The 27,017-nt window shown below is 51.3% G+C and overlaps 15 protein-coding genes across 15 annotated transcripts; 6 read left to right on the top strand and 9 right to left on the bottom strand.

The window, feature by feature from the left end:
• Positions 1–102: 102 nt before the first annotated feature.
• On the top strand, positions 103–495 carry SNOG_04485 (hypothetical protein; the record flags this gene model as incomplete). Its single annotated transcript, XM_001794850.1, has 1 exon — positions 103–495. One exon carries the CDS (start codon positions 103–105, stop codon positions 493–495), a length of 393 nt encoding a protein of 130 aa, XP_001794902.1.
• Positions 496–539: 44 nt separating this feature from the next.
• SNOG_04484 (hypothetical protein) lies at positions 540–1,046 on the bottom strand (the record flags this gene model as incomplete). Its single annotated transcript, XM_001794849.1, has 2 exons — positions 540–746; positions 912–1,046. The coding sequence occupies 2 exons, from the start codon at positions 1,044–1,046 to the stop codon at positions 540–542; spliced, it is 342 nt and encodes a 113-aa protein (XP_001794901.1).
• A 1,944-nt stretch (positions 1,047–2,990) lies between these two features.
• Positions 2,991–4,706, bottom strand: SNOG_04483 (hypothetical protein; the record flags this gene model as incomplete). The annotated part of the gene is given in 4 exon segments (XM_001794848.1): positions 2,991–3,781; positions 3,801–4,424; positions 4,505–4,541; positions 4,656–4,706. The coding sequence occupies 4 exon segments, from the start codon at positions 4,704–4,706 to the stop codon at positions 2,991–2,993; spliced, it is 1,503 nt and encodes a 500-aa protein (XP_001794900.1).
• Positions 4,707–4,981: 275 nt separating this feature from the next.
• On the top strand, positions 4,982–6,514 carry SNOG_04482 (hypothetical protein; the record flags this gene model as incomplete). Its single annotated transcript, XM_001794847.1, has 2 exons — positions 4,982–4,996; positions 5,189–6,514. The coding sequence occupies 2 exons, from the start codon at positions 4,982–4,984 to the stop codon at positions 6,512–6,514; spliced, it is 1,341 nt and encodes a 446-aa protein (XP_001794899.1).
• Positions 6,515–7,278: 764 nt separating this feature from the next.
• On the top strand, positions 7,279–9,135 carry SNOG_04481 (hypothetical protein; the record flags this gene model as incomplete). The annotated part of the gene is made up of 2 exons (XM_001794846.1): positions 7,279–8,268; positions 8,323–9,135. 2 exons carry the CDS (start codon positions 7,279–7,281, stop codon positions 9,133–9,135), a joined length of 1,803 nt encoding a protein of 600 aa, XP_001794898.1.
• Positions 9,136–9,859: 724 nt separating this feature from the next.
• Positions 9,860–10,580, bottom strand: SNOG_04480 (hypothetical protein; the record flags this gene model as incomplete). The annotated part of the gene is made up of 2 exons (XM_001794845.1): positions 9,860–10,481; positions 10,522–10,580. The coding sequence occupies 2 exons, from the start codon at positions 10,578–10,580 to the stop codon at positions 9,860–9,862; spliced, it is 681 nt and encodes a 226-aa protein (XP_001794897.1).
• Positions 10,581–10,843: 263 nt separating this feature from the next.
• On the bottom strand, positions 10,844–11,627 carry SNOG_04479 (hypothetical protein; the record flags this gene model as incomplete). Its single annotated transcript, XM_001794844.1, has 2 exons — positions 10,844–11,399; positions 11,605–11,627. 2 exons carry the CDS (start codon positions 11,625–11,627, stop codon positions 10,844–10,846), a joined length of 579 nt encoding a protein of 192 aa, XP_001794896.1.
• A 393-nt stretch (positions 11,628–12,020) lies between these two features.
• Positions 12,021–12,686, bottom strand: SNOG_04478 (hypothetical protein; the record flags this gene model as incomplete). Its single annotated transcript, XM_001794843.1, has 2 exons — positions 12,021–12,491; positions 12,555–12,686. 2 exons carry the CDS (start codon positions 12,684–12,686, stop codon positions 12,021–12,023), a joined length of 603 nt encoding a protein of 200 aa, XP_001794895.1.
• A 168-nt stretch (positions 12,687–12,854) lies between these two features.
• On the bottom strand, positions 12,855–13,684 carry SNOG_04477 (hypothetical protein; the record flags this gene model as incomplete). The annotated part of the gene is made up of 2 exons (XM_001794842.1): positions 12,855–13,434; positions 13,488–13,684. 2 exons carry the CDS (start codon positions 13,682–13,684, stop codon positions 12,855–12,857), a joined length of 777 nt encoding a protein of 258 aa, XP_001794894.1.
• Positions 13,685–14,200: 516 nt separating this feature from the next.
• On the bottom strand, positions 14,201–15,803 carry SNOG_04476 (hypothetical protein; the record flags this gene model as incomplete). The annotated part of the gene is made up of 3 exons (XM_001794841.1): positions 14,201–14,643; positions 14,812–15,237; positions 15,308–15,803. The coding sequence occupies 3 exons, from the start codon at positions 15,801–15,803 to the stop codon at positions 14,201–14,203; spliced, it is 1,365 nt and encodes a 454-aa protein (XP_001794893.1).
• Positions 15,804–16,332: 529 nt separating this feature from the next.
• On the bottom strand, positions 16,333–17,725 carry SNOG_04475 (hypothetical protein; the record flags this gene model as incomplete). Its single annotated transcript, XM_001794840.1, has 3 exons — positions 16,333–16,701; positions 16,757–17,024; positions 17,076–17,725. The coding sequence occupies 3 exons, from the start codon at positions 17,723–17,725 to the stop codon at positions 16,333–16,335; spliced, it is 1,287 nt and encodes a 428-aa protein (XP_001794892.1).
• A 1,921-nt stretch (positions 17,726–19,646) lies between these two features.
• On the bottom strand, positions 19,647–20,869 carry SNOG_04474 (hypothetical protein). Its single transcript, XM_001794839.1, has 4 exons — positions 20,799–20,869; positions 20,613–20,747; positions 20,182–20,564; positions 19,647–20,131 (listed from the first exon to the last, which is right to left on the bottom strand). Exons 2-4 carry the CDS (start codon positions 20,691–20,693, stop codon positions 19,810–19,812), a joined length of 786 nt encoding a protein of 261 aa, XP_001794891.1. The 5' UTR covers positions 20,694–20,747; positions 20,799–20,869; the 3' UTR covers positions 19,647–19,809.
• Positions 20,870–21,565: 696 nt separating this feature from the next.
• SNOG_04473 (hypothetical protein) lies at positions 21,566–22,639 on the top strand (the record flags this gene model as incomplete). The annotated part of the gene is made up of 4 exons (XM_001794838.1): positions 21,566–21,940; positions 22,001–22,061; positions 22,108–22,463; positions 22,519–22,639. The coding sequence occupies 4 exons, from the start codon at positions 21,566–21,568 to the stop codon at positions 22,564–22,566; spliced, it is 840 nt and encodes a 279-aa protein (XP_001794890.1). The 3' UTR covers positions 22,567–22,639.
• Positions 22,640–24,191: 1,552 nt separating this feature from the next.
• Positions 24,192–25,108, top strand: SNOG_04472 (hypothetical protein; the record flags this gene model as incomplete). The annotated part of the gene is made up of 4 exons (XM_001794837.1): positions 24,192–24,307; positions 24,358–24,475; positions 24,534–24,816; positions 24,867–25,108. The coding sequence occupies 4 exons, from the start codon at positions 24,192–24,194 to the stop codon at positions 25,106–25,108; spliced, it is 759 nt and encodes a 252-aa protein (XP_001794889.1).
• A 1,008-nt stretch (positions 25,109–26,116) lies between these two features.
• SNOG_04471 (hypothetical protein) lies at positions 26,117–26,554 on the top strand (the record flags this gene model as incomplete). Its single annotated transcript, XM_001794836.1, has 3 exons — positions 26,117–26,194; positions 26,329–26,427; positions 26,486–26,554. 3 exons carry the CDS (start codon positions 26,117–26,119, stop codon positions 26,552–26,554), a joined length of 246 nt encoding a protein of 81 aa, XP_001794888.1.
• Between the last annotated feature and the right edge of the window lie 463 nt (positions 26,555–27,017).

The raw sequence follows: 27,017 nt of genomic DNA, 5'->3' as shown, positions 1-27,017 counted from the left end.
CTCGCCTTGTTATTCGGCGCCCCAAGCCCGTCGGGTAGCAGTGCTGCAGCATCATGTCCACGCTGCCAACGACTGGCTGTCGCTGCAACTGTCAACCAAGCCATGGCCCGTCCCCTCCTCCACACCTGCCCGCCCGCTGTTTGCCCTGCTGGTCCGCTGTCTGCTCGCTGGATCGCAGCCGTCTGCCAGAGTGATGCTGCGCCGTTTGCGCCCCGGTCCGCTGTCACGGCTTGCGCGCGCTCTGAAAATAATGGAAGCGGAAGTGCTGCCACTGCCATCACATCGCCCGCCCATGGTAGTGTCGACTCTCAGGCCGACCTGCCTGCGCTCTGGTACGACACCTGCACGCCGCGGCTCCAATTCCCGTGCCGCTGCAAGTGCACCGCCTATCGATACGTAGAGCGCAGCGCGCAGAGCGTAGAGCGTGACTGGCTTAGCACTTGGACGGCCCGAGCCATAGATTTCCAGCGACATGCCGCCGTCACGGGTTTCTGATTCGCACGTCCGGCCTCGAAGAGTGAAAACTCTGCTCGATAGAGTCAAGAAGAGCAGCGCTTGCCCTCGCTCAGCGCGCTGCCCGCATGCAGAAGTCGGTGTTGTTGTGCAGCCCCAGGCTGCACGACGAGGAACTGGTGTAATCCTGAGTACGGTCGGCTGAGTCCGCTTTCTTCCGCCGCCATCACCACACTCTGCACCAACATCCATTCGCAGCCCGCGAAGCGCGTCTCACATTGGCCGTCACCCGACTCCAATTCCATAGCCTCTGCCCGCGCTCGCTCGCAAGCCCTATTCGTGTGCGGCCTGCCAGGGTGCCCTTTTCGTCGCGCTCTCCAGTCCCTCATGATTGTCAGATTGTGTCATCTGTCCAATCCCGGCTCCCTTCCGCGAGCACGAGTCATCTCACCGCTTACTTCGCGCAGCGTGCTTCCCTGTCTGTTTTGGTCTACAAGCTTCCCTAATCGTGCTTCTGTGTTCTCGCTCATTCTCGTGAGGAGCTGCCCGGTGTAAGGTACCAAGCGGCCGTATTCTCCATCTGGCTGGAACATGCTTGCTTTGGCCGTCTGCGGCAAACACTGCAGCCAGCTGCCGTCGTTCTGTCCCACAACCTCATCCAAAGTCTCTCTACCGACCCGCCGGCACTGCACATGCGACATGGGACATGCTCTGTGCGTGATCGGTAGTTATTCGGAGTAATCAACAGTCATTGTCTGCCTCTAGAAATCGCACCGTTTGCGAGCCTACTATTGTCGGCCGGAGACTAGCAAGCGATTCTGTAGCCCAGTGCGACCCTCGAGCGATCAAGCAAGACCTTGGCTATCCAATATACTGCATTCTTTGCAAGATCTTCGTAATCGGGACGTGCTGGATCGTCGTGACAAACCCCAATGTTTTCCGTCCATAGGCCATCGTAGCATATCCGCAGTTGCCAATCGCCGACATCGCGGCGCGACAGGGTCCCGATACGGGTGATTGTACTCGCTGCCCGTAACGGTGCAACTCATACTGTAACGACCTAAGACAATCCATCCATACCGAAGGGTTCGTCACACATGAGAAGTGTGGTTGTCCAGGAAAGGCAAAGCCCTCGTGCTCCCGAAAAGCCAGGGCCTCCCTTCACAGCCACTTTGAGGGTTGACAGGCAATGCCTGCTTCCGCTTATTCTGGATCGCCCGTTGATGTTGATCTTCTCACTATGGCGCGTACAGTAACTGTGGCACACGCGTCGTGGGGTCATGGCGCAAAGCTGAATCCTTGAGCGAGATCCCGCACTCCACTCATCCTTCTCCATTGCATCCAACTTCTCTGCCATGAGACATTAGCCATTATTGACCGGAAACATTCACCGATTGGCAACTTTAAACATGCCATCACAATCGCATTGTACGTTGCAGCCCAACATGTAGGGCGCATAGTCCGCGTCCGAAATGGAGGATGCTGACTATTTGTGGCTGCCAGAAAGGTGAGGCTGCAGCGGTGTATGGACTCGCTTGATGTTCCCACTTTCCGTATCCGCGCTTGCATCCCGGCCACTTATACCTCTCACACGGGTTTATTCTTGGTCGACGAGAAAGCTTTCGTAACCTGTTGACGTCTTGGCAAGGAAGACCATGATCCAGCTTCTATCCATGAGTCACATGTTTTCGCACTTCAATGTCGCGATATTACCACGGAGCTTAGACTCCGAGTGATGACGGTAAGCGTCTGGCAACCAACGAGGCATGCCTGCAATAATGGCAAGATCTCGTTCGAGAATCCTTTGCGCGCGGAATCGATGCGGTGAAGTCAGGATTGTTGACCGATTGCTGTTTCTAGTCCTTTCTAGCCGCACTCTGAAACAACTGCGAGCATGAGACAGCCAATGTTGGATCCTCACCATCATCTTGCGGTGAAGAACGTCATTGTTGTTGAATGTCCTAGATAACCAGTGATTCAATTTAGAAGTATGGAGAAGCCCTTGCAGCGTGGACGTGAGGAAAGTTACCCGGTGCCATGTTGTAGGCGCGATGGTTGTAGCAGCATGATGCACCCGTGTAACCGTTGGACCTCCGTGGAGTGCACGTGGGACCCGTTGGTGTAACGGGCGGTAAGCGACGCATGTGTTGTGTGCAAGAGCAATTACACCTCCATCCATCTTTATCGTGGCTCAACTTGTCCATGCGATCCACACGAGGAATGCAGGCAAGCAGGTCGAGGGTGGAGTTGGCAGTATGAGACAGTGAGAATCCACACGTCAACGGTCGTGTGAAACGGGTTCGTCCCATTTGGGCACAGAATACCATATATTCGTATTTCCCGTTGGCTGGGAATTGGTGGGTATCTTTCTTGTAACTACGGAAACCTTGTCCACATCTCCCTCGGTGTGTAAGACAGAGGAGGGGGAGGGGGTGACTTTGCGAGCTCGGAATAGAGCTGAGCCGATGCGCCGATGTAGCGGCTGATGATACGGGCGCTGTGATGTACTTTTGCTCGGCCAAACTTGAGAAGAGGCTTCATATTCCTTCATTGTCGTCTCGAGACCATAACTTAATGGTACGATCTTTTCCTCCACTGACGATCCATGCAGCGTCACTGGTGACGTCGGTGCTGAAGACTGGACCAGAATGACCTTGTAGAGTCTTGCAGTGTGCCCAGTCGTCAGCAGAGAATATTTGGATATTCTTGTCAAACCCAGATGACACGACGAAAGTCGACGCCTTCTTAGGTGTGAGCTCGCCCTCTGCATTCTCTTGAATGGGGACGCCGCTATTTGGGCCATCGGTGCCCTTGAACCATTTCAAGTCGGTCACACCTCCTGTGTTTGCCGCTATTGAATTCGATTCTCTCATCGCCCTTACGTCCCAGCATTTCATAAAGCCGTCTCCCGAGCCTGAGAGAAGACGATGGCCGTCGGCATTCCAGTCCAGGCCATAGATGGGCTTGATGTGGCTTTCTAGCATGTAGATGACACGTCCGGTTCGAATATCCCAGACGCGGCCAATACTGTCGAGACCTGCAGAGGCCACCAGGGAACCATCTCCGTTGAAGCTCACGGTGTAGACCTCCTTTGAGTGGCCTTCCTGTGTGAGCAATTCCTGGCCTGTATTCACATCCCAAAGACGCCAGGTTGTGTCATCAGAGGCCGAGGCGAGATACTGGCCTGATGGGTGGAATGCTACGCGACACACTCGGTCAGTGTGGCCCTCCAAGGTACGCAACGGCTTGTCCTCGTCAAGTGACCACAGTTGAACTTTTCCTCCCGCTCCACCTGACGCAAAGTTCGCGCTGGGAAGTCGAGACATTGCTACCAGGTAGTGTAGCACCTGGCATCCAGTCGATTCCCGTTGCTCTTTCCGTGTGACCGCCACGATATGCCTTCTTTTGCTCCAAACTAGGTATCTCAAGAAGGGCTACCTTTCCGCCCCACGTCCCATAAGCAACATACTGGCCATTTGGCGAAACTCGTACGATACTGACGGGTCGGTCCGCAGTCTGGGAGCCGTATAGCTCGAATCCTTTCAAGCGATCTTTGATCTTGTTACGGAACTCGATGTGTGTCTTGAGCGGAATCGTGGCTTCGCGCCGTTGGTATGCGATTCGATCTTTGGCTCGTGGTAGTGAATAGCGCGCCATATCGCGTCGCGCGTCGAGCAGTGTTGGCGTGCCTTGAGTGTAGAACTCCTCCTGTTCGTCACCAGGTGCCCCGTCCGCCTCTTGCATTTCCACATCTGCCGCATCCTCACCCAGAGCTTCCGCGGCATCTGCCAACAGTGATCTCAGCCTGTCGCGTCTGTCTGCAGGTCCTTCACCAAAAAGTGTTATTGGCTCCCCTCTCGAGCGCAGCTTCGCTTTGACATCGCGATCCGCCGTGGGTACGATCAACGCTGCAGCTCTTCTTTTTCGGTCGAACTCTTCCATCAAGGTGGACGCCTGCTCGTTTCCTCCTCCTGGCATAGCATGGTTGCGATCGAGAGCTAACAATGTTAATTGACACATACGAGTTTCGAGAATCGCAGTTTATACTTACGGACATTGGCATAGTCAATGCCCTCCATAGCACCGTTCTGTACGATCAAGTTAGCTTCATTGTCGCGTCAGAACCACACACAGGTGTAGCTTCTCTGCTGCGCACGTGTAAATTCAACGCTCTGGTGAGTGCAGTAGGTGATCAGACTTACCACGCCATCCTCTTCCTCCACATAAGCTTGCCGCGACGGATGTATGTTCATCTTGACCGTGTCTCCCGTGGTGGACAGGTAGTGGTATTTTGTGGGGTTTGGGCTTTGCGATGGACTTTCCACAGGCAACCGGTGTTTAGCCGACAAGGCTGACCACTAGCGTGGTTATGTCATACCTCGCGAATGAAACACGACCACAGCTGCAGCGTTTGGCTTTAGAACAGCTGGTCTTAGAAGTGATTGCTGGCCTCCTAACAGCAAATTGAGATTTGAACGTTAGACAGGTGCTAGCACATACGCCCTTCCTTTCTGCCCTATCCAGCGGTATGATCCAGATAATTGTAAGTACAGACGCTCAGGGACTAAGCCAGATCGGCAAGACATCGCCCGCCAATGTGTGAATCCCTAGCCCAAAAGTCTCTTTTCATTCATCGACATTGTCGCAGAAGTACTACCTTAATATTATGCTTCGCACATACACCACCACACCACACAATCGTCTCCTTCACTACGTACTAACTTCTGCACCGTAGGCTTGGGCCGCGGCCATGTCATTTGCGATTGCGAGCACGGCGGGTCTGGCTCGACTCTCGCCCAAGTCGCGTCGCGCAACAGCTGGGCTCTTCCTCTTCGCACTCTCCGCATCATCTACAATTACGCCAATACAAGCAGCACGCACTGCTAGCTCCATTACCCGACGACCGGCCACACTATACGCCCAGCCAACATGTCCACTCAATAGAGATACTTCTCCGGCATACGTCGGCTTACGGACCTTCCACACAACCTCGCACAACTGGAGCCGTACACCTCAATTCTCCTATCATGTCGCGTCATCGTACTCTGCGAAGCAGGATCGGTTCAATGCGGATGCGAACCTGTTCACGAACCCACCGTACGACCCGAGCAAGACCACCATTGCCAGTTTGAGAGCTTGCAAGGACTCTATAAACAAGGACCACCGTGCAAAAAGCGGCCAGGATGCTTTCTTCTTCAGTCAGATTGGAAATACAAAAGCCACAACATTTGGCGTAGCAGATGGCGTCGGGGGGTGGGTTGAATCTGGTTTAGACCCCGCAGACTTCTCCCATGGCTTGTGCGAGTACATGACCTGTGCAGCGCGCTCGTGGCCACAAGGTTCGAACACAACCTCGTTGCATCCGAAAGACCTACTGCAAGTTGCGTACGATGAGGTTACCGAGGACGAAAACATTGAGGGTGGTGGCAGCACGGCATGTCTGGCCGTTGCTGAGCCAGACGGTAGTGTAGAGGTAGCAAATCTGGGCGACTCTGGCTTCATGCACCTGGGGGGTAATGCCGTACGACATTTCACGCAGCCCCAGACGCACGCCTTCAACACTCCTTATCAACTCTCTAAAACCCCCCACCGCATGCTTGTGCAGATGGCGGTTTTTGGAGGCCCTACAACTCTATCAGATCTACCCAAGGAATCGAGCGTAACGCACCACAAAGTGCGCCATGGGGACGTGCTCGTCTTTGCGACCGATGGCGTCTGGGATAATCTCAGCCCACAAGATTGTTTGGGCATTGTCAGTCGTCAGATGGTGGACCTCGGTGCCTGGGTGGAGAACGACGGCGCAATCGAAGTTGGACAAGATCTGGAGAAACTCGTACATGCTGGCACGACTCAAAAGGCTGGCAAATCGTCGCTGCAAGCAAAAGTTGCTGTTGCGATTGCAAAGGAAGCGAAGACGACTGGTCTCAACACCCGTCGGGATGGACCTTTTGCGAAAGAAGTGCAGAAGGCATACCCTGGAGAAAACTGGCACGGCGGCAAGCCGGATGATATTGCCGTCGTAATTGCCATTGTGCTGGAGGAGACTCCGCAACAAGCTTGATTTAATCGCGTTGTACTGACGTCCTTTCATTTGGACTGCATGGTTGGCGTTTGAAGATGGAGTCACAGCGGAAAAAAGGCGTATCTGCATAGATGATTACATAGGGTGGTAAACGTGTGGCCATTTGGCTTGGTGTTGCTTTTATAGCACAGCATGTGTTTAGACGAATAATCGATGATATCCATACCACCACTTGATGCTACTTGTCGATGCTCGCGCTTACAAAGCTCCCCATGCGCTGACGCCGATCACGAGCGACATGGTCCTAGCTGTTCGTCTCTCTCTTCGATGACTCAAGTTCAAGGCTTTAGGAGTTCATGTACATACTAGCATAATGTCATTTTACAATGTAGATGAATCGTGAGGGTGAGACACGAGCCACCGCAGTTTGGGGAAGGAGCGTCTTCACGGCAACACGGCTACTTGAGCTAATGCGCAGTGCCTACAGCTCCTGCAAATATGAAACCCTGTCTGCGTTCGTACGAGAAACGTGCCGTTGCGGAGTAGTCTTAGACTCGAATCCGGAACTCTGTGTTGATCTAAGCAGTTGCTAGGCAACGCGACCACGCGAACTACCAGGATCTGGCACCCGCGCGCTCACAACCTCAGACTCAGACTTCACCCACCGCCAACATCCCTACTGCGAACAGCCGCCGACTTTTTGGTCCTTATGTATGCGCAACTAACACTACAGTCGACATTCGCTATCCCGACGACACTCCCACCCCGATTATAGCGACGCGCCTGAATCTACTCGCGCCGCAATGTCCACCGCTTCACCTACGCCCATGGGCGGCTCATCGTATGCGCGCATGCGCTCGCACTCGACTATCCGACCGCGAAGAGACTCTCCGCTGTCGGTGCTGGGGCAGTCGCAGGGGTTTTCAGCAGACGCGCCGATGATGCAAAACATAAACATTGGCGACAGCTCCGACGACGAGATACCGCAACCAATGAAATTGAGCGCTCTGACCACGGCACTGCTCGCGCAAAACGATGTCAACTCGCCGGAAAAGAGGAAGCCAAAGCTGAAGATATCGCGAAGTGGCTCTGGCTCGAACACGCCGGTGCACGACTCTGTTACACCCGCGCCAAGTCTACGCATCAAGCGAGTACCACTTCGGGGCGCACCAATGAGGAGATTAAGGCGCACGCCCCAGAGCGAAGAGGAACACCCTCCATCGCAGGATCAAGAAAACATGCCCGTCACGGTAGTCAAGGACGTCCCTTTGAACGTCCCAGACTCGGTCATGAAAGTGACCAACTCTGTCATGAGAAGCACGGAAGACCGCAAGCAACCACCGCCACAAAGCCACTCGCCCATCCAAAGACAGCCTCTACAGCAACAAGAAAGACCCGTACCATTGCAGCAAATGAGCGCAAACACGCCCAGGAGACCGGCGCCGCCACCACCGCCTCCAAAAATGTCGGTCTTGGAGACGGCCACAGCCGCAGCAGGAGCTGCGACTACGAAGACTAGAGAGAGGAAGAAGAGGAGCACCCTTGCAGTCAATGGCAAGCACTACTCGCAGATGGATAGGATAGGAAGAGGAGGCAGCTCTGCCGTGTACAGAGTCATGGCAGAGAACTTCAAGCTATTAGCTCTCAAGAGAGTGAAACTTGAGGACGCAGACGAGGCTGCGGTACGCGGGTACAAGGGCGAGATCGACCTGCTGCAAAAGCTCAAGAATGTCGATAGAGTAGTCAGACTCTACGATTGGGAAGTCGACGAGCAGCGGCAGGTCCTTAGTGTGGTGAGCTACTATCCGGCGAGATAATGGTGACCCTTCGATGCTAATTTCTGATAGCTTATGGAACTTGGAGAATCCGATCTTGCCCGCATAATACGAATGAAGCTCGACCCTGCTGATGGCGACGGCAAGCTCGACCTGAGCTTCACGCGCTACTACTGGAAAGAGATGCTGGAGTGCGTCGGAGCAGTTCATGACCACGATATTGTCCATTCCGATCTCAAGCCGGCGAATTTCCTCCTCGTTTCTGGTCGCTTGAAGCTCATCGACTTCGGCATCGCCAACGCCATTGAGGTCGACCACACCGTAAACGTCCATCGTGATTCTCACATTGGCACGCCCAACTACATGTCGCCTGAGTCTCTCGAAGACTCGTCCGGCGGCGCAAGAGGCTTGCTATCCAACGGAGCAGGAAGCAAAGATATGGCTCTTGGCAAGCCATCCGACGTCTGGAGCCTTGGGTGTATCCTCTACCAAATGGTCTACGGGCGCCCACCATTCGCCCACATCGCCAACCAAATGGCCCGTGTCCTCGCCATCGTCAACCGCGAGTACCACATCGAGTTCCCAGACTTCGGTGTTGGCGAGATGCGCGTACCACCAGGCCTCAAGGCCACCATGCGCCGCTGCCTGCAGCGCGATCCGTCAAAGCGACCAAACGTCGCCCAACTACTTGACGAAAGAGACGTCTTCTTATACCCCGACGGCGGCGAGGATCTCCGCATACCCCAGGACCTCCTGGGCCAAATCATCCAACGTGTCGCAGACCGCTTCCGCGACCCCAACAAACCCAGCCCCACAGACGAAGAGATACGCCAGTATCCAGCAAGTTTCTACGAGAAGATTAGGCAATTGCTGGAAACTGATTGAGCCCTCCCGGAGAACTTGTTTTTTACGACCTTTGATTCTTTTGGCGCTTTGGGAAAAAACTCCTTATTGATTGATGAACTGGTCGGTTTTTACTTGGAGGTTACCTTTGTGTTTGGACAGGCGGATGGCTCTTATTACCCACCTTTTTCTTTTTCTCGCAACGCATTTTGAGCGTTTGAGCGTCCCTTACGAGCATGGTGAACGGCGCTTTTGAATTTTGGGGGAATGGCTGGCCTATTTGGGCTGGTTGGAGGAACTTTTGTCTCACGCGACACCTTTTTTGTACATACACGTGTTGAGACTGGAAAGAGATTCTTTCGATGTTCATTGGCGTCTTGGGTTCGATGTGTGAATTGTGCTTGCTTATGTTTAGCTCATGCGTATGTGATTTTGTCTCCTGCATACCACAAAGGGCCTCTGGACCACAGTTGCCCCCGGACTATATCACGAGGGTGGCAAGCACGGCCCTGGAATAGTCTCAGACATGACAGGTATTACGATCTCTCTCACTCGTCCATGGGACAGGCGTATCGCGCTCGCTGGACAGATAACCATATCCCATGTATATCCTCACATGTTCAGGCACCCGGAGGCGTTTCTGTGTCGACTCACGCAGCTGATGCAATGAGTAGAGACTTCTTGACTTTCCATTCTATGAGATTGTTTTGATCAGGTGAACACGCTTCAGACCCTGACCCGTATCGATTACCAGTGCAAGAAGGCCTCAATCTAATTCAACGTCAAAGCTGACATCCACGTCATTCCTGTTAATGGCATTTGTGCAGTTTACAATGAGGTCCTGCTTCAAGTCCCACGAATTTAGTAGGTCCAAGACGTCTCGACGCCAATTAATGGCTACACGCTTGAGGCCATCAATTCTCGCTAGTCGCCGGAGACCAGAAACGAGACGTGGATACAGATGTATCCGCTCGGTTTCCCGGTCGCGATATATGCCCGTGTCGTGGGTTTGGAAATTGAGCTGCACCGAAGCGATTGCACTGAGTTGCCAGCGCTCGAACGTGGAGAAGAAGCATTCCAAGCGATAGAGAGTGGGGACGTGAAAGCTATTGGCAGTGAAGGGCAGAATTCGGGGTTCGAAATAGGTCTGATGCCATGTTTGTAGGAGCGCGAGAGAGCATCCGAAAAGCCATTGCGGAAGAATGAGTGCCACATGCGTCAGGACATTTTGCGAGTTCCTTATGTACACCTTTTTGCTGGTTCTTGTGTAAGAACTTTTGCTCGGCTTGATCTCATCAACAAGGAGAGCGTACTCTAGGTCTTGTTTCTGAGCTCTGCTGGCAGCTAGAATAGTGGGGAAGCGCGCTGATTCTCGATTGTACTGAGCACTGTCAGCTGTCGTCGCCTCGACAAAAGTGAGAAACTGACATGGCTCTCATAACGTGCGAACTGGTAGGTTGAACGATCTGGGCGGCAAGAGGATTCATGTTGCTCAAGAATCGATCGCGCATGTGCCTTTGTAATGGTTGAGCAAATGGAGGATTGGGAAGGTTTAGAGCGGGAGACGGTAAGTCTAGGCTGCAGGTGAGAGGGGATAGAGGTAATGTGGCGAATGAAGTATCTTGCAGCTTAGATTTGATTGATAGATTGTATCGATTACCGTCAATCTATGGCCGCGATCCTATCGCATATCCTGCCTTCTACGAACGCGCTACTACCTTGTCTCTCTTGAGGGTTGCGACTGACCATGTTATGCTTGATCTTCCTCGCTGTACTTCTTACTATCCTCATCTTCGTCACTGTCGTCACCATCTTCGTCATTGTCGTCTGCGTCCGCTATGGCATCGCAGGATTCGCAACAATGCCATTTGGTCGCCTCACATTCGAGGTCCTTGTCCGGCATAAGCTTGCCCATCTCGCCCTTCGCAATCTTTTCCAGAGCTTCATGAAGTTTGCCTCGATCACCGAAACCCGCAGGGACTACTCGAAGCCAAAGTATCACGAGTGTCTTGAGACTTGACAAATTCTGCAGGGCTGGATAGCTACCAGAAATCCTATCGATGACTTGCTCAGGGCAGTTTGCAACACACGTGATTTCCGACACCAGCAAACCAATGGTCCGCACTGTACTCAGTTGCTCGTGGCTCGTCTTTGTAAGGAAGATCGCGCCTAGATCCTCCGCGCATCCAGCGAACATGTTTGTGGAGAAGATTAAGAATTTGGTCTCAGCGTAGAGCTGGCGCGAGACGAGAAGAAGGTTGAGGAGCGTGCGTGGGTAGTGCCATTTCCACTTCACTTCGTCAAACCTGTTCTCACAGCCAAACCCGATTATACATTCACTACATTTGCCATGGCCGCAAAGTGTAGCTGCACCAACGGCAAAGACGTAGGTAAATATCTGGGTTCGGAGTTCGGCGGGTAAGCGGAGGAGCGGCAACGCGTGCTGGTTTGCGAGAGTTCTGGTTCATCGTTAATTGTGGGCGTGTGGGGTGTCAGGATGAATTTACTAACCCTGTCTCGAGAGCGTCACACATAGTATCAAGATCTGCATTACCTGCAGTCGAATTGACAATGTGGGCGGACGAGCGTTGTTTAGTCATCGTTGAATTGAGATGTTCCACGATTTCGGCAGGGGGAGTAGCGTTGAGGTGTTCGAGTTCAGTGAACAACATTTGTGCGAGGAAGGAATGAGGGATCAAGCTCGATTTGATTGTACAACGTACAAATAGACGTGCCCAGACTAATCTAATAAATGACCTCCAAGCGCAAGTGAAGACAAACTAAACTGCCCAACGTGCGACCTTCCGTGCTCTGCTTGCGCGGCTAAGGAGCCATTACATATAATCTATCTCCTGTTTTAGGACCACACCCTCCGCAAAGCCCATCTTATCAAATTCTGCCAGAATTGCTTTGAACTCGGGCCTACATCATTCAAGCGATGAAGAGCGCTCGAAGTGGAAGTGGTAGACAACGATCTTGCGGAGGCCCTGTAGTCTTTGAAGATATAGCAAGGCTTCTCCGACAGGTGAGTCTAGTGCGGCAACGGAAGGCGTAACAGACAAACCACAATCGCAGAAGCCGGGCGAGTAAAGGTAGATCGTGTCTGTGGCAGCTTTCTGGTAATGGGTGAGTGTACATTGCTCCAGGTAGTCGCAGATTTCTTCACAAAAGCCCAAGAGCTTGTTGAATTTTAAGATCAGGGTCCGCGTCTCAGAGTATGTCTGTCTACAGACTTGGAGGATTTGTAGAAGATGACGTGGATAATGCAAGTGGGAAGGTAAGGTTTGGTAAGCGTCGGAAGTGGCAATGTTGCAGACCATGATCGTTGCGTCGCTTAGGACCTGCTCGTATACGATGTTGCGCAGCTCAGCGGGCAGGCGTAGTAGAGGCGACTCGTGCTGGTTTTGGATAGTGCTTCAAGGGTCAGCGCGATAAAGGTGGTGTCAAGGAAGATCGCTCACATGGGATTGCTGGTGTCGCGCGCATGTGGGATGGTTTTCTCTGGTGGACACATTCTCTTGGGAGGTTTCGGGAGTCAACTCGTATTCGGGAGAGTTTCTTGAGGGGGAAGAGAGGTTGCGGGGCAAGTTCATATTGGAGACGAGAATTTCACACAGGTGCGGACCGCGTTACGTCATCACAAGGTGAAGGTGAAGGTGAGACAAATCGTTTGTCAACTACCAAGCAGCTGCGCATTCCGCAGAAAGGACCTTTAGTCTGACCAGTGGTTGCGATAAGATCCAGACTCACTCCTATTCTGCCTAGCCCGGGGAAAGTGTCATGGGAGAGCTCAAGCCCATGTCGCGAAGACTCTCCGTATCAATGATCTTCAAGTCCACATAGCCGATAGCCTCATTCTTCCTGACCTCTCTAAGGAACTTCCTCCTCAGTATCTCTTCAGCATTTGACGGATTGACGAGCCGATCAAAAGTGTATTTCGATAATATGGTGACCTGCTCTAGCCCACTTAAGCGTCTGAATCCTTTGAAGTCGGCACTGAAGAGGATCATGATGCACAAGGATGCTATACTTTCGAGCTGCGTCCTGTCGAAGATGGCATCGAATGTTCTCGCCATATCTCGAGCATAGCCACAGAAAGTGTTGACAGTGAAGGGCAGAGGTCGGGTTTCCGCGTGGATCTGGCGACACGTTGCAGTGAGGGACAGGAGATCCGGAGGACAATGCACGGCGCAACCGACAGACCTGTTGTTTCGACAGAGCTCGCATTGGACGGTGGAACAGACGCGGATGAAGTGGCCGCCAATGGCCATCGCGAAGATGTCATTGCGGATTTCTGCCGGTAGCCGGAGTAGAGGTGAGTTGCGCAGGTTTTCTGTCGTGCTGTCACATTGTGAGTTTAGTTTTTTCTTGCGCATGTGTCGCCTGCTGCTTACAGAGCGTTAGAAACCCCTTCGCCATCGGTATCAATCTTTTGTATGTCCATGATCGACTGGGCGGACTTTGTTGAAAGGTGCGAGTCGAGAGTTTGGCGAGTGGTAAAGACGTGGGCCTGGACGACTAGAAATTCCGGGCTGAAGACGGCAGTCGAGAAAAAGTAGTGAATGTGCGGAATACACACAGCATACGTCATTTCTTCCGACTCCTTAGCTTGTTGAGCTCCAAATTGTTGAGCGAAGGCGTTCTGGTGTAGAGAATTTCTAGGGCGCGTTACTCACACTGCCTATTCCCAGTCACTGCCACTTTTACGCTTCGGACCAACCTCTCTATGAAAAGTGCAAGAGTAGAGAGTAAATTCTTACTGTCTCTGGCTATATCTAAATTTTGCTAAGCCTTTCACAAAAGGAACTTGAGACCGTGTTTCTCCTCACATTCTCTTCGCAACGAGACTCAATATTTTCTTGATGTAGTGTCAATCACAATGGAAAACTCCGAAGTAACAGCATTTGGATACTCCTATGAAAGCACTTGCGATATATTGCATGTGGCACGGTGATAGAGTTGTGGCGCGACACTGCCGCATTACGACTATGTAAAACTACATTTTGCACCACAAACGGAGCTATTTTATAAGTGATCTTTGCCTCAAAGATCAATATTGGGAATGAGCATATGTTTTCCCATCCAATAAAAACATTAATAAAATACTCTACTTCAACTTGTATCCGCCCTTGACCACATTCTGGAAAAAGCCATACGGGTCATACTGCTTCGCTGTCGCCTTCAATTCCTGCACTGTGTTCTCTCCGTACCCACTGAGCGGATCTTGCCAGCTTGCCGCGTAGTTCAAGTACTTGTACGGGCTCACGCCGCCGTTTCCAGGCTCCCTGAGCAAGGTCTCAACATCATTGATGAAGCCCTTAGTGGACTGTTGTAGTACAGCGTAGTCTGACTCTTTGGGCGAGTATACAGATATCAGGAGCAGCACGAGATTGCTGGTATCTTCGAGCGTGCTGAATGGAAACAAACTTGTGTCTGAAGTTGGAGGCGGGATAGACTGATACGTCATAGCGGACGTGAGCTCGGGGATTTGGACTTTCAGGCTTTCAGTTGTGGCTTTCCAGATGTCGTAGGTGAGTTTGATGTTGGTATCTGTGATGGGAAATGTTGTGGTTGCGTAGACAGTGCTAAAAGAAACACGACGTTAGCATCATCCTTAACCCTCGTTCCGTCTTGAACGGATCACTTACAAGAAATTCATCGGCTGCCCCGCTTGAACCTCGCGCGCGAAATCCGTCACATTTGATAGTCTCAACGTACTACTCAAATTCGGCGTAATCGACGTGAACTGATCCAACGAACTCCTATCCTCGCTGTCACTCAGGAAGAACAGATTGTTACTAACGAAGTAACTCTTTTGACTGCCATAGTACACAAAGGTCTGCTCAATCTCCAGCAGCGGGTCGTGCGGCGCCTGCTTGAACTTTGTGAATGCTTCGATTTGGGCCGGATCTGCGGATTCGGGGGTCACGACGGCGCCGCCCCAGAAGCGACTGGGCGTGATCGTGCGCAGTGTGAAGGAGGTTATAATACCGAAGTTGTTCTGGCCGCCTTTGAGCGCTTTGAAGAGAGTCGGGTTCAATTGGGGACTGGCGGTAACGATCGCGCCTGAGGCGAGGACGACACGCATGGATTGGATGGAATCGCAGCCGAAGCCATCGCGGGGGGAGAAGAAGGAGATTCCACCTGATTAGTCTTTGTCAATTTCGTCTCTTCATCAGAATCTGGTAGGAAGGGAGATATGCGTTGGACTTACCACCGCTGAGAAATCCTCCAACACCCACATCTGCAACTCTCGCTCCAACAACACTCTTTCCCAATGGATCTAGCTTCTCATAAACATTGATCCATTCATTCCCCGTGCCCAATTCCACCGTGTTACCATCCGCGCTCAATTCAATCTTATTCAAGCCCCTCAGATCGATAGTCACGCCCGCGTTAGCATTCGAAAAGCCAACGTTCGGCGAATGACCTCCGCTTCGAATGGCGACTTCGACGTCCGTGCAGGATTGTATTGTTTTGACGACTTTTGAAACGTCCTCGTCGGATTTGGGCTGCACGATACAGGTTGGAGCGAGGACGCGTTGCTGCATGAAGAAGTATGACGACGTGGAAGCATTGTAGGAGTTCGAATCCGGCAAGACGAGTTGCGAAGGGAAAGTTTGTGCGAGCAGATCACAACATTCTGCCGTCGAAGTTGCTGTCGCCGTTGCCGTTGCAACGAGCAGGAAGAGAGCGGGTAGGAAAGCCATGACGAGTTGCGAAAAGAATGAAGCTGGCCGCACACAGCATCCAACCAGCAGATCAATGCAACTTATACTCCCCCATTTGTCCTTTCTTTTTTAGTGTACTAACATGGTCCCGCACGGGCCCGTAGAGTGTAATCCCAGTCCATCGAGCCGAGCCATGCTTCTACGGCAGTCATTTCGGAGTCCGTGTGTGGCTGCTTACTCGCGCTATTACAACGACTAGCTTTGCAATGGCTTGCGAGCCAGCCAATTTCCAGTGCACAATAGCAGGTAGGTACGGTATTGGTTTAACGGAGCAGCTACGCCGATTGAGCTGGCATGCAGCTCATGGTTTTATCGGCCGGTGCAAACGGTCCGAAGAATGTGGGGTTTGCGGCTCTTCTATCTTGGAGGCTGTGGAGTTTGGGAAGGTGCGAAGAGAAAATGTATCATGGGGTTAAGATTGGATTTGAACTGGTTTTCATGCTGGCTAAAAAACGTGGCTGTAGATACGAGGTCGATATGCGCGCTATTCAAAGTACGTACTTCACATCTACCCCTTTCTTTCATGGAGAATGACGAACACATCGTCCTCGCGGAACGGCAGACTAGCACCTGGGCTGGGCTTGCTGTGGTTGATTCGCGGGAATACTGCGTCTTTTCGGTTTCCCTTTATGCCCATTGCCTTGTTTGTTCTCTCTGCATCGATACTGATGTCGTATGTATTCAACATAGCCGCTACAGCAAACGCAATTGCACGACGAGCCATGTGTCGTCCAGGGCAGAGTGTGCTGCCTCCGCCGAATGGTCGGTAAGACTTAGAATTTAGCAGCTTCGGGTTCGTGAGGAAGCGATCGCCTTCGACTTCGAGAGGCTTGGAGCCCCACACCGATTCGTTGCGGTGGAGCTGGTGGAACGGGACCTGCCAGGTGTTAGTGATAGTTACAGGTAAGAAGCAGGAAGTGGTTAGGACGTACCATGACTTTGGCACCGGGCTCGAGCACCTTGTTACCCACAGGCGTGGGTTTGACGACATCCCGAACAAGTGGACTTGCCACTGCCAGTCGGAGTGTTTCATTTACGAGAGAAGTGAGATGATCGCAGTTTTTGAAGATGTACTCCTCATCGTACGATCCGTTCTTAAACGCACCTGCTGACTCCTCGCGGATTGCAGCGAGCAGACTAGGGTCATAGATGATGTAGGCGAATACCCAGAAGGCGACTTTGTACGTATTTCCGAGAACACTAGTGACTGTCAGAAGTGCACTGGTCACATAGTTTGCGACAGGTACTTACGCCCAGAAATGCAGCATAATGGTCTTCGCCATGTCCTCCTCACTCACACCAATATCGCGCATCATCTCCTCCATCGCCTTGGGGAAGTAAGCTCGGTCTTGCCGCTCCTCAACCGGAAGCTGCAGCCATTTGACGAAGGTGTCGATGATCGCGTCTTTGGACTTGATCATATCACCGCTCATGAACTTAGGCAGCTGAAAGGTCCACTTCCAGTTGGTAACTTCCCACGTCATGAAGTCGCGGAGTAGAGCTGGATTGACTTTCCAGATACCTGCACCAAAGAACGCGCTGGTGATGCCGCCGTCGAAAACATCGACCATGAGTGCCATCAGCGACACGGGAGCTCCGTCACGCATATCAATGCGCGTCGGGTTCTCGATGGCATTTGGGCGGCGCTTGATCGTGTTCCAAATGTACGGAACAATTTTACCGTCATATAGATCATCGAGATGCGGGCCCGGGTACAGCTGGTCGCGATGGAAATCGTTAGTTCTCAGGGCAGCGACCATTACCGTGCCCTTGCCAATGTTGTGTTTGGCGGAAGGATCATGAGCGAACAGCTTGTCGATGCCATCTTGCGAGCACTCGATCATGTAGTGCATCTGCTCAATCATGCTGTGATAGGAAATGGTCGCAGTGTTCTTGTACATATTTGCGACATCGTTGGGGTCAGTGAGGATGTACACACGTGCACCGAACAGCCAGACGCTGTAGGGTTCCGTGTTGTTCTTGAAGTGTTTTCTGCAAGTGCGTGTTAGTGAGTGATGTGAAGTTTGATCTTTCGTCAATGTACCGTGCAGACTCAATAGCCTGGTTGTAATCCACGAAGAAGGCACGGACATGTCCTGATTGAAGTCAGTAAGTAATCATGGAGTATCGAGGGTGGTATTATACCAAAGTCTGTAAAACATTAGGCCTTCTTCATAACAGTAGAAGTGAAAACTTACAAGGTATCCAATACGGGAGTTCCAGAGGTCGTGCTGGGTGAAGAAATGGGACTATGGTGAAATTCCACAGGCGCCAGCATAGTAGGGCCACTGCAAAGAAGCCAATGACTAATACAAACACGCCATGATCGCCATATAGAAGCGATGCTAGAAATGTAGCCATTTAGACAGGTGCCAGTTTGTGTTTGAAGATAGTGCAATGGGAGGGGAAGGGCTAGGAGGGTGACATGATTATACTCAAGTCTACCCAGATCATCAGCTTAGGCACACTCATGATGAGTGACTAGCTGCCGAATCAACCCTCGTTGATAGCCATGGCAGTGCTGGACATCGCAGATGGACGCATTCAAACCCAAAAGAGATGGTGGGCGTTGGTCTACTGCCGACCTGCATCAACGCTGCGATGGCACTGGCGTCGGGGAATTACAGGGATGCTGCAGCCGCTCCCAAGTTTCTGCATTGGCTAAGTCTTGGAGGGCAATTAATCATCGGATGCAACACTGTTCCTTGTGCCGAGAGCGAAGGTTTGGTGGGCTGCCATGTGGTACACATGTAAACCAGTACAATTTGAAGTCCTTGGTATTCGTGAAGTGGAGGAGTTGCAACGTGCTGGGATCGCTGCGAGGAACGCCTCTTCGGTCCACTTTGCCTATCAGCTGTTTATGCACAGTGAATACGGCCGTACTCCTAAGATTCCTACTTTGGCAGGCGCCCCGCTATAGGATTGCAATAACACCGCTGTCCGGGCCAAACGAACGTTTACATCGGGAACTCATCCGAGGTGAGGCTTTGATGATATATCAAATTCATGGGATGCTAGAATTCACGTCGGAGACCAAGAATTTAAGCCTGTTACCATGACATCAGCTCTATCTGAAGTGACCTGAAACGCCCTCGAGATGGCGCAAAGCATAAGAACTATCGTCTCACTTGCATGACGGCACGCCAATCTCGGACGCCGAGATGCATAATGGTCTGCCTCAGGGTTACCGGTACGGTGGTACGCCGAAACCTTTCATTGCTCACATGTCGACTGTAGTACGCGCTAGTCTGTCACAAGCGCGAGATGCATGTGATTCATCCAACTGCTCTTCAGTGAACGAATTCGGACATATGCGTCGCAGTTCTTCCTCAGAGCAGCAGGACAGTGGAACTACTTCTCGGCGCTGTCGGATGGATGGCATCGTTTGAGGTACGGACTGGGGTAGGCTAGTGGGTCTGGAACCATCTCCTCCAATCGTCGGGTACAGCGGCAGGCGCCACAGGGAATGTCAGATGTAGTTTACGGACCTAGCATAGTGGATCTTGGTGACCGGGTCGGTGGCCTGTCAGTCATACGTTAAGCCATATCGATCGCTGCAAGTCTCGCTCCGATTAATATTTGGCCAATCAAAGTGGAGACTACCCCAGTCCAGACTGGCCCTATTGCGGCGAAAAGCAACATCACCTCGACATTTGGAGCTATCTACCCACCAATGAAATAATTACCCGACCACATGTGCTTGGAGAGGCTGGGGGCGGCCGAGGCTGTTTAGCATGGTCAGTCGGTCGATGCCAGGAACACACAATCGTGAAGCAGTTGAACAGATACTGAATGGCGCATGGCGCGGCTCAAGGGATCGGATTATGTGTCGGACGAGACAAGAAGGGTTTGTATTCTCTCCAAATGCACTAGAAACAAGTACTAAACTAGCTTTGACTGATTTCCACCAAAAGCCATCATCTCATGGTCGTGCGCCAGGTGGCGTGTGCTCTCGTTATCAACTTGAACATCGACGTGACTGCTTTTATAAATGTGATGACTGCCTGGCCCAACTGCTACCACTCGAGTTCTTGGAGTAGTGTGAGCTTCCCTTGCTGCGAACAAGACTGCGGATAGGCATAAAGATTCTCGAAGCCCATAAAGATCGACCAGTTGGATTTTCGGAAGATTGGCCGAAAACGTGTCTCCAAAATGCGGCCGTAGCAGGCATGCAACTTGCGGAGATTCCGACACACATCTCGACCAAGGCCATAAGGAGGATGGGATATGTCCACCAAGTGAAGTCACCAAGCTTACCGTTCAGTTTATGTTTGTAGACAATACTGAGGGACGATGCAACGCAGCAACTACGATCTGGTTAGCGAAATTGAACTTTTGGCGATTACGGGCGACTCACAAAAGACCAGTTGCAAATATTGCGATTACTCCAAGCCGCCTAGTTAGGTTGAGATGGAGGTTCCACACAACCCAGACTGGTAGAAGCAGAATGTAAACATCGAGTATCAAGCTTCCAGAGGCAATGGGCATAGTCATGTTGAATGAACCTGCGTAGCGTGGATTTTGGGATCCTTCGAGCCAAGTCTGTCCGGGGCTTGGTGCGTTATAGTAGAGACTGGCAGCAATAACTGCAATGTAAAAGCCCCAATTGACAATTATTCCAACGTAGCAACCAATGCGCAGCCATTTCACAGGACTGAAGAGGTCCAGATACATGAGGAAGAAGGAGGTCTTCGCGAATGCCCATACTAGGGCTGTTGGCCAATTCAGGAAGAAAGATGGCTGGATAATTGTAAGTTTGATACCTAATGCGCAATGTCGTGTGCTTACAATGAGGAACTCGTCGCTCATGGTGTGCGCAATCGATATGTCCCACATGTGCGTCGCGAATTTTGTCCTTGGTAACGCCATATACACATACAAAGTAATACAGACAAGTGCCTATCACGGCGCATATAGTAGTGTCTATAGAACTATATCAGTGATCGCACATTGAGTGAAAGGGCGAGTACTCACAGTCGTCTGGCGTGAGTTTGCGCAGTATCAAGAATTTTGCGTAAAATCTCATGGCCAAGAACAGAAACATAATGGCCATCAGTGTTGTTCCCACAGTGATGAGAACATAACCATCTGAATGCGGGTTTTTGAGGTTTGGGACCACGCCAGGTGGCGGCACACCAGCTGGAGTCTGGGCCAGCTGTTCTGGTGTGAAGTTTGCGAGCGCGTCCATGATTTCAGCACTTTGCAACTGCAACGATGAATTATGACAGAGACCAATTGCTAAAGACGAGTGGAATGATGACCTGGAGGTGCATCTTCAAGCTACCTGCATGGCCATTCATATGTTAGTAGGAAACGACTGGGGAGCGTCTGAAGCCGAACCGAAGTCCCGCCATCGGGGTTCAGACCATCCATGGCTATACAAATCGAGCAATATCACCGTGAGCCGCAGTAATGTCGCAACGACATGGGTGACGGATCGCGCTATTCCTGCAGCTCACTGAGGGTGTAGCGCGGGTACTCAGAATCAAGATGTCAGCGGGAGAATCGCGGGCAAACCCGCGTTCGTGTGTGGTTAGCTCGTGGCTCGTGCGCCCACCTACTTTACACCCCTGCCCCATACCCCATGGTTACCGAATCGGGGATTTTGACTGTGCCTCAACTCGACCGACGAATCCTTTGAAATCTCACTGTGCCTCACACTCTATTCTAACTTCCAAAAATTCCCAAACAATCATTTCCTGACTCAATTCTTGACTTCACTACTTGCTCACCTACTCAATATGGCCCCCAAAACCGTCCTCATAACCGGCTGTAGCGATAATGGCATCGGTAGTGCGCTTGGCAAGACGTTTCAAGAGCGTGGATACCATGTATTTGCCACAGCTCGAGATACTGCGAAGATGACATGGACAAAAGGTCTTGATAACGTTACCCCAATCGTGCTGGACATCAAGAAGCCAGGCGATATCAAGAAGGCTGTTGAGACCGTCTCAAAAGCTACAGACGGGAAACTTGACTTCTTAGTCAATAACGCTGCACGGAACCATTTCATGCCAGTTTTGGACGTGGAGGTGGATGCTGTCCGCGATCTCTTCGAATCCAACTATTTCGGCCCTCTTTCGGTCACTCAGGCATTCGCGCCACTGCTTATCAAGGTACGGATCTTTCTCGCCGAAAACTTATCCGATAGATGACTGACGCAATACTTTGATTAGGCGAAGGGCCAAGTCTCGTTCATCACATCCATTTCCGGCTACGTGAACACACCGTGGATGGGTATGTGTTTTGTATTCGCGACACCTTCCGACACTAACATCTCCAGGCTTATACGCTTCCTCCAAGCGAGCTATTGAGGTTGTCGCAGATACCCTGCGTCTTGAGCTCGCTCCACTAGGCGTGACTGTCCTCGCCGTCGTTACTGGTGGCGTCAAATCATCGGGTCAAACGTACTTTGATGATCTCAAACTGCCAAACGGCTCGCTCTACAAGGGCATTGAGGACACGATCGTCGCCCGGGCAAAAGGCGGTGACGGTATGCCAAGGATGGAGACGCTCGATTACGCCAAAGCTGTTGTTGACGAGATGGAGAAAGGTAAGTCTGGCAAGTTCTGGTATGGAGAGTTCGCAGAAATGGTCAGGCAGGGCACGACAGCCGTCGCTGTACCGCTCGAAGCTATGGTGAGTTGCGACAAAGAACAGCACGTTACGGTTCCTCAAGGCTCACTCAAAACAGGATGCTCAGATGACCCAAGGCACCGGACTGGACACCTGGAAGTCGTAGGGTGCGGCTTTAATTCGGGCAGCTCTCTAAGATCGAAAGAATTGGTGTAACATCGTCGGATGAACATTGCGAACGCAGCAGAAGCTACAAGGTATAGACCTTGTAACATCCCCGATATCATATAGGAAAATCTATAGTTGCTCAATTTGCGTCGAAGACCGCTGTCGCGAAGTTACATGTGATGCGCCCACTGCAGTTCAGTCACGCAGCTTCTCCAGCAGCGGCAATGCGTGTGAATTGGCACCGCAGGTCTTCAGGCCTAATGTGGATACACGTGCGCAGTCTACAGCCAGCGTTCTTTGAGGCTCATAGAAAATAGTCTAGAAGTAAAGCCGTGATTCGTTGGATGTTCCGAAGTAGAAGCGCGTGGTGGCTGGCCGTTGGACTGCTTGACCAAGCTTCAAAAGAAATACTAACCCATTGCGCCACAGCCGAATTTCTGCACCTAGGTCGCCCTCGCCAAACAGTCGGATCGGGCCCCCCCAACTGGGAAGGTTCGTGCATTATGTCAATCTTTCCACTAATGATCAGTATTGCCGAGAACTACTGCAGCCCTAATGTAGCGGCGACACTTCGGGGTCCGAACAACTCTTTCGTACAGTAGTATCTGTGCGACAAGGATAATCGGGTCACATCGCCAAGGTTAGTAGCAGCGATGGATATACCTCGATGCAAAAATGATGGGAGCTTGCTAGATCCAGTGGAACGTGGTCAGGTGAGTGAATCGTGGGTGGCGTGGAAGGGTACCAAAAGGCATAATGCGGGCATTCCTTCAATCTGAAACTCCCCGAGCAAGCGCTGGGTACTTTTAACTTACAGAAACATATCCAGTATTTTCAAAGAGGAAACAATGAGTCCACCGATCTCCACACCGACCAACTGGGTGAAACTTGCCCAGCTTTCCTTCCTGGTCTTTACAGTCGCCTACGTTGCGATATCGCTGTTTCGGGTTTGTCTACATCAAGGAATTCAAACATTCAGAGTACCAATTTGACTCCTTCCAATAGGGAGGCTATGCCAAACTCAGACGGATTGCACACGATTTTGTATGTGATTTTGGGCACTGTCAAACCACCATACTGACCTCGCAATAGAGCAATGCTCGATTCTACAAGCCATGGAAAGCCGCAGACAATTTCACAGTCTTGTACTCCAAGAAGCAGATTGCGGAGCTCAGCGAAGCAACTGTTCTGTCGCAGAAAGCCGTATACGCTGATGTACTTCGCGCGATTCCTTCTCGTAACATGTCACTGACATGCTGTAGATGTTCGGCTTCAAACATACGATGAATGGTATCGACCATAACAGCCCAGCAAACAGGTTAATTCGTACCAGACTGTATTCAAGGCTGTTGCAGGTCAATGGACCCACTTATCTCGAGAACCTCTTTCCCTTCTTGAAGCAGAAGCTGGACAAGACTCTACAAGCCGAGCTGAAGAAGGGCAAGAATGTAAACGGTATGATGATTTTCACTCTTTGAAACGAATAGATATTGATAAACACAACTCAGGTGGCCTTTCCATTCCGGTGGCTTTAACTGCTCGCAGACTCTCATCAAAACTGATGGCTGTCGTCTTCTACGGCGATGAACTTGGTACGCTTAGTTTCTTACCTATGACTTGAGTATGACTGACACTTCTCAAGCCTCGGATGAGGGCTTTGCCGAAGCCCTTCTCAGGTATCCAAAGGACATGATAAAGTGCATGGCGGCTTTCCAGCTTACCCCATCCTGGTTATCACCGTAAGTCTGATCAAATACTCACGCATCTTCATAAATTTTAACATTAACAGGTACATGCACGCTATCCTTACCAACCGAGGGGAGGCAATGCACAAGATTCAAAACCGCCTTCGCGACATCATGGGCATGGGAAGAAAAGCCTGGAACGAGACTCCCGAGATCAAAAAGGTGAGCATTCCAAGATGTGGTGTTTCAAGTTCTGAAAGCAGCGACTAACAGCTGCTAGCTCACCATTGCGCACAATATGACCGAGATGACTGACGGAAGTGACTACTGGGACCCAGAACTTCTATCCCAGTCTCTGCTCGGAATCTGGTTTGCCGCCGCACATCAGCCATGGATGTTCCTCGACTTCATACTGCTCGAGCTCTCCACTCGCTTGGACTGGCAGCATGCTCTTCAGAAGGAGCTAGACACGCTTGCTCCGTCAAACTACAATGAGCTAGAGAAGCTTCCATTGCTCGACAGCTTCATTAAAGAGACCATTCGACTGAATCCTTTGGACAAGTGTAAGTGACGATAGCCGGGTAATGGAAGTGAAAACTGATTTAGATCGTAGTCGCGATTCGTCGCAAAGCTCTGGAGCCGTACACTTTCCAAGGCGGTTCACCATCTGTACCTCTCGGCGGAACAGCCTGCGTTTCTGCTCACGATCTGATGCACGACCCGCAGACTTATCCAAGCCCCGATACCTTCCAGGGAGCGCGATTTGTGCCGACTGAAGCAGGTGCACCGCAAAGCAAGTTTACAGACGTATCTGAGAAGTTCCCGGTGTGGGGTTATGGGTCTCTTGCGTGGTAAGTACTTCAATTCTATACAACATTTGATAGAGCGAATACTAACAGTCGACTCGATAGCCCTGGCCGCTTCTACGCCTCTTTGATCATGAAATTGATTCTTTCGGAAATACTTTCTAAGTACACGATCAAGCTAGAGGACGAAAAGGCGAGGACGAAGTTCTATTGGGAGAGTTTTACAATGCCATATGAGTCGACGCGGATCGTACTACAAGAGCGAAACCGTTGATCCATGATACCGCATCTTATACTGCGGTTGCTTCGAGCATAGTGCTTGCGAATTGGTACATAGTAATGTTATTAAATTGTCATATATTTGGCCCAAATGGCATAATTAATTAGACAGGACGTACTGAACAATTTCGCATGAGCATCGCTTCGTTTCACCCCAATCTCTACCCTTTCTCACATTGATGTCCGATATAGCGTATCCTGGTCAAGTAATGAAATGATGAAGTAGTTGTCTGATTTCAAACATTGTCGCGTCAATTGATGCATACCAAGATGTAAGTATTGAGGGTCCCAATGATGGCATGAAGGACAAAGTTAGCAACTTAATTTAACTGACAATATTATAGGGCTACTGAGCGTGGTGGCGCTCTGTGGGCACACTCACTGGAGCATTTTTGACAACGTACTGGTCGTAAGCTTGTGTATGGCCTGCTCAACGTTCATATCCCAAGCCTTACGAATTACTTGATCAGCCCGACGACTTTGTCACGCATGTTCGTCGATACGCGAACTATCTGACTACAATCAGTACATTTGGGTGGCTTTACCCCACTCACGACAACGCAGAGATGTAACGTCTGTTCCAAGGCTTTACCGAGTTCGCGGGTCTCACTCAAACCGGTCCAACTGCCTTAGTTCGACTTCCTCCCGTGCTTGCGCAGACTCCCAGACACCCTGCTATCGGCACAGCGCAAGACAAAGCAAGCTGCATAAGGCCGAGAAACACGGCTTCTTGATCCTAAACAACGCAGGGTCCATGTATAACGTACGAAGCATCAACATGGACCCTGAGCGACACTCCGATCCACGTCGCTATGACCTAGATTGCCATGCTTTCCGACGATTCAATCTTGGCAAGGTGCGCGGACGGAACCATACAAGCGCGGTTAGTTTCCCGTTCGGCGCTGGCCGGTGAATTGGCCCGGACATGCACGTTGCACGTTGCACGTTGCATGTTCGTGGGCGTCGGGCGAATGCTTCACCTGCAGCTAGATGCTCAAGGCAAGTCCAGGCAGATCGGTCGACGCAAAGACATGTGTAGCTACCCGACAGGATGGTTTTCAACATAGCGCCGAGATGCATGCAGAGAAGGTAAGTTCGAGCAAGGATGGAAGCATGCCGAGAAGCATGGCTTGGATACTGAATCTAGACAATGAGATATCCGCCGACCGGCTTCGTCCAGACGAAGTGTGTAGATCCTGGAGAAATACCAACCTAGGTATGATTGATTCGGCCATGTCCTAGTGTTGTATCATCCGATGCATTGTTCTTGCAGAGGTATGTTTGCCGTCGGTGCTATTCCTCATCGCCGAGGAGCTCAGTCGACATGGGATCAAGGCGTCCTTTGCATACTCAGACATCTTGTATCGTTGAGTTCTAGGTTGTTTCTGAAAAGGCATCCAATACCCGATCCGTGTGTTTGAAGCTTGCGATGAGCTCGGGTACTTGGCGCAGATCCTTCCGGTCAAGTATATTGTTGTTGTCAAGGGTCAAATTCGGAGAATATTGAACCTCCGACAACTACTACGATTGTATTTCGATCCGATACCGAGATATGTTCCGGTGCTTTCTTGAGGGCCATACGGTATACGATAAGCTCGGCCTGGAGCCAGAACGGAGGTCCTCAGCATGCTGGATCAAGCCAATTCGCCGCCTCATGTACTCAGGGCTCAACTCCGGGC

This window comes from Parastagonospora nodorum (assembly GCF_000146915.1).
Source record: "Parastagonospora nodorum SN15 chromosome Unknown scaffold_6, whole genome shotgun sequence".
Taxonomy (NCBI): Eukaryota; Fungi; Ascomycota; class Dothideomycetes; order Pleosporales; family Phaeosphaeriaceae; genus Parastagonospora; species Parastagonospora nodorum.
Note: the sequence above shows the minus strand (reverse complement) of the source record. Positions and strands in the feature narration are given on the sequence as shown.